This window comes from Triturus cristatus, chromosome 4_1, assembly GCF_964204655.1.
Source record: "Triturus cristatus chromosome 4_1, aTriCri1.1, whole genome shotgun sequence".
NCBI lineage: Eukaryota > Metazoa > Chordata > Amphibia > Caudata > Salamandridae > Triturus > Triturus cristatus.
This window is the reverse complement of record NC_140585.1, coordinates 1,019,861,661-1,019,874,378: the sequence shown is the minus strand read 5'-3', so window position 1 is coordinate 1,019,874,378 and position 12,718 is coordinate 1,019,861,661. Positions and strand designations below refer to the sequence as shown.

Here is a 12,718-nt window from a genome sequence, read left to right as displayed (position 1 = left end):
TTCTTATCGGGAAACCCAGTGGTCATCTTGGATAGCTGAATATAACTTCCCTTGTGGCCCACTGCATCTTTGCTAAGCAATCATGAAATAATATTGCTGCAGCTAGGGCCTTTGCTACAAGGATCATACATTTCCTTGCCAAGATCCATTTGCTTTCCTATGGATTTGTATTGAGGGAAATTAGGAATTCAAAGAAGTATTCAGAGAGTGATTTTGTTGATGGAAACAAAATGTACACTTTGTTTTTAACATTTAAATGAACTCTTCTAAGCCTGGGGGTTGTGACATTTTGTAATGGGCATTCTGTGATTTAATAGGAAGGATTGTTGGCCTGGATTATATTGCTCATGCTATGTATGAATGTCAATGTGTGAAATAATAAAGTTGTAGTATGTACATGCAAATTACTAAGACTAGGGAGCAACAGAATAGTATCATTGTAGTATCATTGTAGGTCATCTTGCAGATGTACAAGAGTAAAATAGAAGTTATAATTCAATTGCCACATAAAGAGCACATAGCGACAAAGCTTGAGGTAGTTATTTAAGTCATAGTGTTAGTGACTGTATATCAGAGGTGTTCATTCTTTGTTAAGTTTTCATGAACTGCAAGTTCCACATCAAAGTGCAGAGACTTGGTTACATACATATATTGCTAAGGTTTATCAATTTCCTATTACAATTGAGTACAGAACAATCCATCAGCGAGTTACTTATATTTTGCCTTTTAAATATCCACTACATCTTGCGGATATCCTTGATCAACAGAAGTGACGAGTCAAAGTGATGGAGTCCAGTGTCTCTGTTTTCTGTCTTATCCCATACCCCTTTCCCTTTTCACTCCTGTTGAATTCTGAGCAGAAGGATATAGCATCCTGACAGAAGAGTCTGATTTTCTGAGACTTAGAGAGGGGCAGGGAGAAAGTTTCATACATTGTAGCGTGCTACTATGACAGCACTAAGACAGCCACTCTTCAGGTGATGGACAACCCTCTAACTACTCCAGGTGATAGTGAAGTGTGTCTGTTGGTCCTTTTAGGTCAAGGGTATTGAACATAGATCTTAAAGGGTTAAGTCAATATCAGGTTTGCATGATAATCAATGACTATGTAATTTGTGTCCATTTAAACGTCTATGCCACACACTTATCTAATACTAATATCTTACATGTGTCCATACCTCCTGGACCTACCTTGGACACCTTTATTGTATATGTATTTTCAGCTTTGGCAAGATCAGTCACAAGAAACTCATTTACATGAGGTATACACATATGGGCATTTGAGAAAAAGCCTTTGTTTCTGTTTTCATATTTCTGCTTTGACAGGTCTTAATTGTTTTAGGTGAAATCATGAAGGACCACAGCTTTCCTAAGTGGTCTGGCATGTCCATCCATCTATATGTTGTGGACATCTAGGTATAAATCAAAGTGTTTCACAGCTAGGGGCATTCATCACACAAAGCACTGTTTCAAGGTCATGCAGCGCTCAATATCCTCAGCATTAGTATGTTGACCTCCATAACGACTGCATTTATCTTCTTATTTCATTTAATCACACATCTGCTTTTCTTGCCTTCTAATTCCCCCTAATCCAGCTGGTTTCAATTGGGACATCTCACACATTTTAACTGTTCATCATACTTCCTGACATCATGTAATTGCTGAATTGTCAATCATGTATTAAATTGGCATTCTGAAGTTCTGATCTTTTATAGGTTTTCTTGCTTGCTTATCTTCCTCCCTGAAGACCATCCTCTTTACTCTCTGGCTCATATCAGTATCCAGGAAATTCAGCTACAACGTCCTTTTGTTATTAGTACTCTATTGGATCTCCCTTAAGCCACCGATTAGAGTTTTGCTGCATAAGCTATTAAACCTCAAAGACTACCTTCTATAAATTCACTTAATTTGCTGTCATCATCCAATCTTCTTCACAAATCACCTACTTACCCATCACCTCAATTTCTATTTCTTTTTTGGGCCCGGATTCCATGCTGTGACCAATGATCTGAAAGTAGCTGGATCATCAACCTCATTCTGTCTCTCATTACTTTTTTGGCTGTGCTACAAAGTTCTGGGATCCTAAGTGCACAAACATTTCTTTAAGTTATTGTCTTTAGCTGAAACTTGACTGTGCTCATGTGGGAGTCATTATACATCCACACATCAGCATTCAAAACATAATTTATTTTCAAGAACATAAAACAATAAAAAATATGCTTTTTAATTACAAGTCTTTTGGTGACAAATTTGACATCCTTTAGCTAATAAAAGAGACTTCAAAGACATTTTAGAAGTGCACAACATGTCATGTGTTGGCTCCCTTGCTATAACATTTGTGCTTGAATTAGTGGATACTGACAGCAGTTTGAATCTCAGTCTATTTTTGAGGGCATGAATGGTGGACATGTTGGACCTCATTATCTCCCATTGCCCATAGCTTTAGGACAAGATAAAGAAATACGAATTAGGCTAGAGATAGTATCTGTCTCCGGGGGGGGACTATGTAACAAGCACTGGGGTGATCCCTTGTTGGAGCCCACAGATATTAGTGGTTCTTAAATCATGCATATGATCGACGAAGGTCATTTTTTGCCTAGAAAAGACTTCATTCCAATATTCAGTCTGCTATTATGAAAACATTAGAAATGGAAGGATTAAGAGAGACAGCATTCTGTCTGCTTCAAAAAGCAAGAAGACCTCATTTTATCACTGAGTTTGGCAGACGCAGAAGCAGCATCATTCATCATCTAAGATGATGCCACAGTTTTTGGCATGAATGTTTTTCTGAAGTGTGAATTCCACTACGTGTGGCTACAAAGAGTTCTCTTACAGGGCTTGTTCCCTTTTGGCATCAGAAAGATGCTTCTGTTTGCCTGCATTCATGTTACGTCAAGTTATTTTCACTTACTCTTCAATAAGGAACATGCCGCTGGTGAACAGTGTTGTATTGTTACCAGAGTGCTAGATTCTCTTAAGTCTGTGACTACCAGAAGGCATGGAAAATGTTTGGCTGTGATATTTTAAAAGAGTTCTGTATACCTGACCTGCACTATTAACTGTTCAAAAAAATCAAGAATTAATAATCTGACGCCACTGACCCCAGACCTAATACCAACATTTCCAAAGAATCCAATGGGAAGTATTTCAATTTAAACCAGTGGAAACACTGCGTACAGGATCTCTATCCTCAGTACATGAGGACACCAAAACCTGACATTATTTTACAGCAAGCTTTGTTCATGTGAAACAATTGGCACCATAATACATAAAAGAGTTCAGGAAATTTGAGACTATGACCTTCTGGGTCAACCTTAGTGCGTGAAGCATGCATATCTATTTGCTATGTTCTTGAATTTCACTAGTCTTCTGCACTGATTACAGCTCTCATAACTGAAAGTGTTTTAATACCTGTCAACAAATAATCTATTACTTAGGAGTCTCTGGTACACCTCCATTAACTTTCTGTTTGTATCTACATTTTAACTGAGTCCAGCCAGAACATTTTTCTTTATTGTGCCAATGACAATATCTCATTGTAAGCCTACAAAGGAGACATGTGAAGGGTCAACCAGGAGAGCCCAAACACATCTACAATGTACCAGAAGGAAACTTGCCTTTGCTGTATGGTCATCCAGGATTTTTCCTTTTTTTCTGGATCCTATTTGTTTGTGGTATTAGGGCTATGTGCACTGTGGCACTGCTGCCTAGTGCCACAGTGGATGTGGATTGACCATAAAGTTATACTGTTAAATTTGGTTTCATCCAGTTCGTCTATATAATTTTCATGATAAGGCTATGGTGAGTGGCATAAAAATGAACCAATTGCATGGAAGTTGCATGTCATACGTAGGCTGAAATGTCCACTTGTCCCAGCAGGTGAAAAATGATACAGCTGCCAAGAGTACAACTAAGCACTAACTAGGCTGCAGTTTAAAAGCAGTGACTAAGTGAGAAGAAAAGTGCCTTTGCCACATGGTAAAACCTAGTTTTATGTATTAGATGAGGATCCCCTTGACTGAGAAAAGTTTAAAGGGCTTGGTGCTTAATATACAGGAAGGTGCCACACTATTTATTAGTATTAGTGTGCCCTCACTGAGAATAAATCCCCAAATGTTCCACCTATATTTTCTATGAACAGATTAAGGTACAATTAAAATCCTTAATCCATATCTCACTTGATCAATGCTAGCAAAATCATTCAGAATTATTTACCACTCAGTTTCAAAACAATAATCTCAAAGTGAAGTTAGATTTTTGTAGTCCCTGTTTAACAATCTATTTTATATTCCTATGGAATAGTTTATACATACCTCCTTGATGTAGGCTGCATTCATTCTATTGATAACGCCATGATTATAGTGAACTACTTCTGTCTAGCCTTTGCAGAATCAGCATCATTTTTACACAACATCTCATTTTAACTGTGTTGTCCTATGATATTTTATGATCTGGAAATATACCTGACCTTGCATATCCTAAATATATGTACTTGTACGCACAACATTATTTTTAGCCTTGCAAACTCTTGTTATGCACATTTGCTCACATTGTTCAATTGTACGTTTACATTTATTTCACTGAAATTGAAGACCACTAATGTATCACCTTTCTAATAAAAGTATTGTTTTCAAATCTACCTTAATATATAGATTAAATCTGGAAATAAGTTACCATAATTACTATAAACGTTATACCCAAACTCTCAATTTAAATAATGTCAATGTCCACTATGTTTCCCACATTTTCATAAAAAATATTGAATTACTCTCTTAAGGGAGCTCTTACGTTAGAAGCAACTAACCTTAGAAAACAGTTTTGTTTCCAATGATGAACCTCAGAGTGCATATTCTGGCCAGCTCCAAGCGGCTTTTCTTACTATAGTTGTTTTTATTACTTTTAAATATAAATGTGTTATTATTTTATATATATATATATATATATATATATATATATATATATATATATATATATATATATATATATATATATATATATATATATATATAGCAATCCCACTCTCCAATACTAGAAGCAGGCACCGACACTCTGGAGGTTTGCTTTAGAAATGGAACAACACTTTGTTCCTTTCTAACTTGGCATGGATGGCACTATGCTAATCCTATGCTTAAAAACCTTGCTAGAAAAACAGACTTTTGAAGTAAGTAGATTCATGGTGCCGCTGGTTTTGTAGTGTGCTCTATATAGGAGCGGCTCTACATCTATATATATAGTATATATATATTAGACACATATGCATTGAGGTAAAGAATGCCCATTCTTGAGTTCAATTTCTTATCATTTCATCCCACCACACCTCAGACTGGTACATTACATGTGTCGCAATACCTGAAAATAATAAGGCAAAGACTGTCATAAAATATTAAGCCATACATATGCCTGCTGTTTCGGTGTAAATTTAGTAATTGTTAGAGATACAGCACTTTCTGTATACATTACCTCCTTCAATTGCAGGTCTACACCTTTCCAGTAGGTGGACAGCATTGGGCACTGGATACTGTCAAAGCACATGTGTAATTTATCTAAACTATTGTATTGAAATCCTTGGTGTGAGTACTGATGGAGAGATTTTGACATTTTCTTTGGAGTTAAATGTATGAAAGACGTTGTTTTCCAGTCAAGCTGCCAGAGAAGTGCTATCAATTAAATTAAATACAAAATTAAATGTGCCTGTTTTGAGGTCCTTTTTAGCTCCTTCTCCTATGCAGTCATACTATGTTCAGGGAAAATGTAGTAAGTGCAGTGTTTCATTGCTTGGTCACTCTCACTCAATAATTTTTGGAGTGATTAATTTCTTCTCTAAATCTCTTTTAGGCTGTTCAAGTGAATTGGTTTACCTTTGGTTGCATATATATTTGCATATATGGTGCCTACAGTCTCTTCTCCAGGTACTTATTCATCTTGTCTAGTAATACGGCTTAACTTTTGGCAAATATTCATTTTTGTTTGACCTCTTTCAATTTTCTGGTATGTACGCATTTTGTTCATAAAGGTATATGTTTGCCAATTTTTAATATATGGATAAACCTACTTATCGAATAATACAGATAATGAAAGCCCCGCAGTGGTTGATCTCAACTTCCTGAAGTATATTAGTGGCCAATAATTTATTATTGATTTATTGTTATTCATGATTTTTTTCAGTTTCTTATTACCTATTGTTGCCTAATACATTGATACAATTATTTTTGGGTGGGAAAAGGGGCTAAGCAGTATGTGTCGTCTTTTCAAACCAGTATAAATAACAAGGGGACCCGATACAGGTAGCTTTGGACCTCGGGTGATTACTTATTTTTAAACAACAAAGGTCCTTAGCTTAATGATAAATAATGAAAACATTTCAACATAGACTTTGATAAGAACTATGGACATTCTTCCAATGTCCAGCCGGACAAGGGAACATTTATTTTGGACAATACAAAAAGATTTGAACAAGATAAAGAGCACGGAAAAAATGAAACAGGGGCACAATCCTGTACCGAGTTTTAACAGAAGAAAATGAGAAGAAAGCAAAAATAGCAGGCAAAAACTTTGGGAGCAAGTAGTGGCTTACAGTACAGTAAAATCCTGAGTAAGCTCTAACCAACAGAAACCACAATGCATTTTTCACAATGGATAAATTGCGGTACTGTTTTGAAAAGTCGACGTTTCGATCCCTAGCTCCTAATACAATGGGATCATCCTCAGGGCTACACAATAAACAATTGCCTGATTTGATTTTTACGCCTTAAAAATTGGCTCATGATGTGCCAAAAACAGCAAAGGTAGCCCGTAGTATTGCGTTGAATCACCTTGAATAAGGCTTGTGGCCGTGTCTGGGAGATAGAGATCTAAATCCTGACTTCCAGCTGGGAAAGGCGTATGCAGGAGTGATCCAGGATGCCTAGCAGCAATTGATGGCTGCTGGTTTGCTCGGAGCCCAATGGAGTCTCTCTGAGCCGGGACGGGGATCGTCCGGTCTTCCGTTCCTTAGGGCATAATACCTTATTTTTGGGTGGGAAAAGGGGCTAAGCAGTATGTGTCGTCTTTTCAAACCAGCCACACAACAACACTGTTAATTAATGCTGGGCCTGACACATCATCCTTTTGAGCCTGCTTCAGATTACTTCGAGGGTCACTCTTGGGCCAGGTAAAGCTACTTATTGCAGACTGTGCTTGAATATACAAAGAAGTTAGGCATTTTATTATTTTGGGATGGATCATAATCTTCCCACATCAATGAGTTGTATTATTCAAAGCTAGAGTATTTTACACCATGTACTTAAATTAAGCCTATTTACTTTGGTTCCAGTCATGGGTCGGGTGTTACATTTCAACTGTTACCTCGCATATCTGAAATCAGAGTATCAAGGTTATTATCACACCCCCTTCTATTTTCCTGATGTACATTTCAGCAAGTCAAAAATTCTAAAAATGATCAGTGGATAGTGCCTGATAGATATTAATAGAAAACACTGATTTCTGAATGTTTTGTCCGATTTTTCGGGTTAAAAGTAAGGACAGTACTTACAGTACCCCGTGGTATCAGTATCCACCCATAGAATCAGTACATTTTATAAACTGGCATTAAATCAGTCAAAAAATGTCTTTGTAATTTGATTTCTGAACAAAGCAATCTTATTATCAACTCCTTTCCATTGTGCTTTAGTTTGATCGATCTTGTACTGTGAAATGCAAAGAGCCTTGAAGTGGGGCCCAGGACGAAGCAGGAAGCTGATGACCCTGGTCAAGAGAGAAATGTGTAAGATCCTGCCTTCCCCATACATCGCTGATGGCAGCAGCATAACTGGGCGGAAGACCCAAGGACCCTGAAGATCCGAAGTAGGCTTTCTTCACAGCAAAGTCCCGACAGCTCTGTTAACGACATCAGGCGCTATGTGGTAGACACTAACGTATGGATCACATAATAAAGATAGGAAGCCACCCTGCCAAGTAAAGGCAAAAGGGGAACCAGATTTCAGGTGAACACCAACTTCGGGGTGGTAGTGGGTGAAACCTCAATAAAGCAAGGGGGACACAAAGTGCCAAATATGGAGGGGCCATTTACCAACAACATGGTTTGAAATGTCAGCATCTTTGTCATGAAAACATAGACTGACTGAAAGATCAGGAGAACTCTGAGCATAAAAGCAGTGCTGTGTGTTAGCCAAGTGTATTATTCATGTATGATGTGTCAGCCAATCTTAGTATTCATGTACCGTGTGTCATCAATGTATAGATGGCATGTCTGCGCGTCCCACTGTTTCCTCTTCCCTGGAGGCCGCATGTGTCTTACCATCTGTTGTAGCAGAGATTTCCACTCAGATAGTAATTTAACATAACAACATAACATTTATTAAGTGATTGATACCACTGAGCCTCAGGACTAATGTAATTAATGGCCAAAACACCAAAGCTCTATGAAGTGAGCGGAGGGCCATTACTGCGGAAGCGTTTATGATAATAGCTTTGTTAATGTCAACTACCATCCTGATGTCTTGCTCTCAGGAACCATTAATGCACTCTTTGCCCTTCATGTTACTTTTTTCCTTGTAATAAAACATATGATAATGATCCAGTGAAGAATGTATGGAATCTTGATGAAGAAACCAGCCTCTTCTTGTCCCTTGCAAACCTTGACACAATTGATGCACATGGGATGCTCTCCAGGCAGCATTGCTCTGTGGTGGGTTTAAGTATCTGGAGGTTGAAATAATTCCTTAGAAGCACTCAGACGAAGCAGGATCAGACTGACAACATTTAACATTTATTGCTGTAAAATGGCAAGTGATTCCTGAACCTGCTTTTAAATAGATATTTCTATCCACATTCTAGCAGATAGGATATGACAGGGTATTAAGTTCCTGTTAAGCGCCTGTTACTTGCTGGGTTTTATGGTCATCAATCCATGGTATCGGTATAGTGTTTTTTTTTTTTGCTGAGGCTTAGTCGGAGCACTACCAGCATGAGTCGATTTACAGAGGACTGCAAATTTAACACACCAGCACTTATCACACTTCATGCATTACCACTATGTTTGACATAAATTATATTTCACTGAGAACTAACAATGGCGAATGACCATTCTACTAAAAAAAGCAAAGAGAAGCAAAAAGGTAAGAAAGAAATCAGTATCCTCCCTATGGGAGTTTTTCTCCTCAAGAGGGCAAACTATTGTTTCTTGGATTTCTGATCTGCGAATTTATAATCTATCATTCGATACATTGTCCGTAACTGGCAATCACTCGCGGCACTGTTGTATACCAAATGAATTGTCCACATACATATTCACGATTCTAAGCATGGAGTTGTATCTGGTTTCTGAACCACACTTACCTTTGTTTTCTAGCTTGAGCTCTTCTGCCATCAAGCTGTCTTGTCTGTTTCCGAGCACGAAGGCCAGGAAGGAGAGGATCATGGCGTCCAAGATGCCGATGATGGCCAGGATGTAGGCCCAGCGGATGGAGCAGGCGCCCAGGGTGTATTTGTCCGTCTTCTCCCCACACATCCGCTTCACCTCGTCTGAATCCCACCCATCGGGGAAAATGATGCAGCCCAGTACGAGACAGGCAGCTGTCAGAAGAAAAGACAGAGGTAAAAATGTTACAAGGTCTTAAAACTTTGTGCTTACATTTTGTAATGCCTCGATTTACAGCGTAGGGGTCGATAACTTTATATTTCCAGAGGTCACAAAGTGGATCCTGTTACAAAAAAAAAGAGTAAATATTCTTTTTATTTTATATATAGTATCACTTCTGACTTAAGAAAACTCAGCTTATTTCTCCCAGATTCAATTCTAAAGTCATTTGACGGAAGAAAACAACTATGTCAATCCTCACAAAGTTCAGTATTGCCTGTTACTTGATGCAGGGGTGCTGCATAAATGATGTCCCCCCCCAGCCCCCAGTATCCACGCACCAAATATCCAGCCCCTTGTGATGAGGGCCATAGCGCCAACACTTCCTAGGCCCGATGTCAAAGTCCTATGAGGTGTCCACAGCAGGCAGCGCTGTGGTGGATCCTTCCAACTCCAGGCCTCTAGGCGCTGGACTGCATGGAAATCCGCAACTGTTTGCACGATTCGTTCTAGTACTCCTGAAACGTGGCCTGACAGAGGCACTGGTGTAACACAGGCCCCTGAAGCCCCTCCGGCATGGGGGTGGAAACCCTTCAAGGGCCCCCCATTCAGCCCAAGGCCCAATTTATATCTGTGAGATATGGGAGCTCAGCGCCCGCTTGACATTCTGCAGGGGGTGTTATTTTGTGTTACACCCTGGACAGAAGTTCAGGATGGAAGCCTCTCCAACTAGAAGATGCAGTAAAATCAAAGGTCACACGTCTCTCAATTCTTTACTTTACTGTAGCGCGGTGGGGCCTGGGTGTAACTAGGCCACAGCAGCGCTATAATTAATGTACGAGACAACCACTTTCACTCTCGTGGCCGAAAGACCCAGAGCGGTCTCTGGCCGTTTATTTATCCCCTCAGGTCGAGCCCGCCCCGAGGGGTGTAGGGATGCGTGAAAACTGCAACATTGTAGTAGAGGGCCCGGGTGGCTCTCTACATTTACGACATTTACTACAGTCATTTCTGATGTGTTGTGAGTAATTCTCGAGCTCACAGTAAGTAATACCAGTCATGGGTTCCTCTGGGAACATGTAAAGGTATGCACAGTAGAACATGAGCCTATGAAAGAATTACAAATATTCACACGATGTTGGGCTCTGCAGACGCAGGGCAGAGCACTTCCTTGCAACCATTTACTTTCAGTTTTTGATGGGGGTCAATTAGTGTGGAACATGGAGGCAAAGACAGTTTCAAGCCAGTTTGCACCTGCAACTCTCCATTGCTGGCACGCAAAGCACAGACAGGAGGTAAAGCCTGCAGCGATCTGGTAGTGCCTCCTGGGTGTAGCTTCTGTGTTTAACACAGTCCTTCGGATATTTGGAGCAACAACTCCCCCAGCAACAGACGCCAAGGACTAGTTTAGGGAAATTACTATAATTTGCGAATGCATTAATACGACGGGGGCTGTTGGTATCTGAACTGCTGACTATCCTTAGCTGACTGCTGCAGAGTTTTGCCCAAATATTTTGACTTTGTGTCTTTATTTCTTTCTTTCCGTGCAAATCGTGCCAAATATTTCCCAGGCATCGTGCCAAACAATTAGAGCACTCACAATAAGTGCGGCTTTGGACCGTCACAGGAAGGAAATGTATCAACAAATGATTAAAGCTTAAAGCAAAAGGGGAGAATCTGGATCTGCACAGGAGCTCAAAAATGCAATGAAGGCCTTTAATATGAAATATGGAAGTACCTTTACCAGACATACCTTTTGCTAAAGCTACTAAGACAATGTATATAAGTTTCTTTATTCGTTTTTTTCACACACATAATAAAATCAAACAACATACATTTTGATTTCCTGTTGTCACAAATTTCCATTCTGGCAAAAATCTCTCGGTGCTATTACTGCAACATATATTAACAGTAGCGGCCCGTGGAGGGAGTGCTGTGGGGCGGTGGGGCGGGGCGGGGGAGGAGCAGGGTGGGGGTAGTAAACTACGGAATACGGCCCAATGGAGATAAGTAAACAAATAAATAAACGAATTTCGTTGCGCATGCTGCATTGCATTTGGCAATGCAGCGCACGCAATGAAATTCGTTTTATTTATGTATTTGTTTACTTACCTCCATTGGGCCGTATCCCGTAGTTTACTACCCCCCACCCTGCTCCTCCCACCCTGACTCACAGCCCCACATCACTCCCTCCACTGGCCGCTACTGTGCATTAAAAAACATTTAAATGCAAAAAGAACAATAGATGGACAGAATGCAGAATAATGTCAAACATTCAACCCAGTACACAGATCTGGGCTTAAATCCATAGTTTTTTGCTCCCCATGCCATTCCAGTTTGAACCCAGCCATATGCAAATCAGTCTTGACCCTTCACCCAATGGGAACAGTCCAGCCCAAACTGCCAGACCAGGTCCTCCCTGGACCGGAAACAAGCATCCTAGGACCAGAAGGCAGAAGGCAGGGTATGCCTGGTTGGGGGTGGGCAGGAGGGTATGCCTGGTTGGGGGCAGGTTGGTGGGCGGGTCCCGGAGGAGTGGCTTGCCCACTGTTGTGGGCCCTGACTGTTTGGTCGGCCCTCTGGGGCCGACCAAACCAGTTATGCACACGCTAAATGTTCCCTATGTAGGCTGCATGCAGCTTACATAGAGAAAATGGCCTCCCTACAGGCACCAGGCTGGGCGCTGTCCGCACCAATCACAATGCTGCCATTGCAGCAATGTGATTGGCTTAGGGGAGGGGAGGGAGGAGCCCTTTTCCTGGAAAGCAGAACGAAAACGCCAAAGGCAGACCCGGGCAGAGGCAGCGCGGGACCCGGAAAGGTAAGTTATTTTTTTTTTTAAACTGCCCCCCCACGCGAATCCCCGGGCGCCCCACCCTATCCGCGAGTCATATGAGCCGCGACTGCAGATACGAACATAGCGCGGACCGGACTGCAAGTGATGTTACAAGCACCTAGGTGATCTGAAAAGGTAGGGTTTTAAGTGTCTGTTCGTGCAATGCTTACAGTCCTTGGAAAGGTACCTTACATTACCCAGAAGATAAATCCCTCACTGAGCGGTCTCAGTACATTTTGTGCCTGCTCACGGAAGACGTCCTCACATGCCCCAGGAGCATACGGGGCTAGACTGTGTTATATGCA

The 12,718-nt window shown here is 40.6% G+C and overlaps 1 protein-coding gene across 2 annotated transcripts in view; it reads right to left on the bottom strand.

The window, feature by feature from the left end:
- LHFPL3 (LHFPL tetraspan subfamily member 3) overlaps window positions 1-12,718 on the bottom strand; it is a 581,961-nt gene that overhangs the window by 221,317 nt on the left and 347,926 nt on the right. For both annotated transcript variants that reach the window (XM_085653961.1, XM_085653962.1), the window contains exon 2: window positions 9,337-9,573. In XM_085653961.1, coding sequence (XP_085510087.1) covers window positions 9,337-9,573 — 237 coding nt within the window. The remainder of the gene's footprint in view (window positions 1-9,336; window positions 9,574-12,718) is intronic.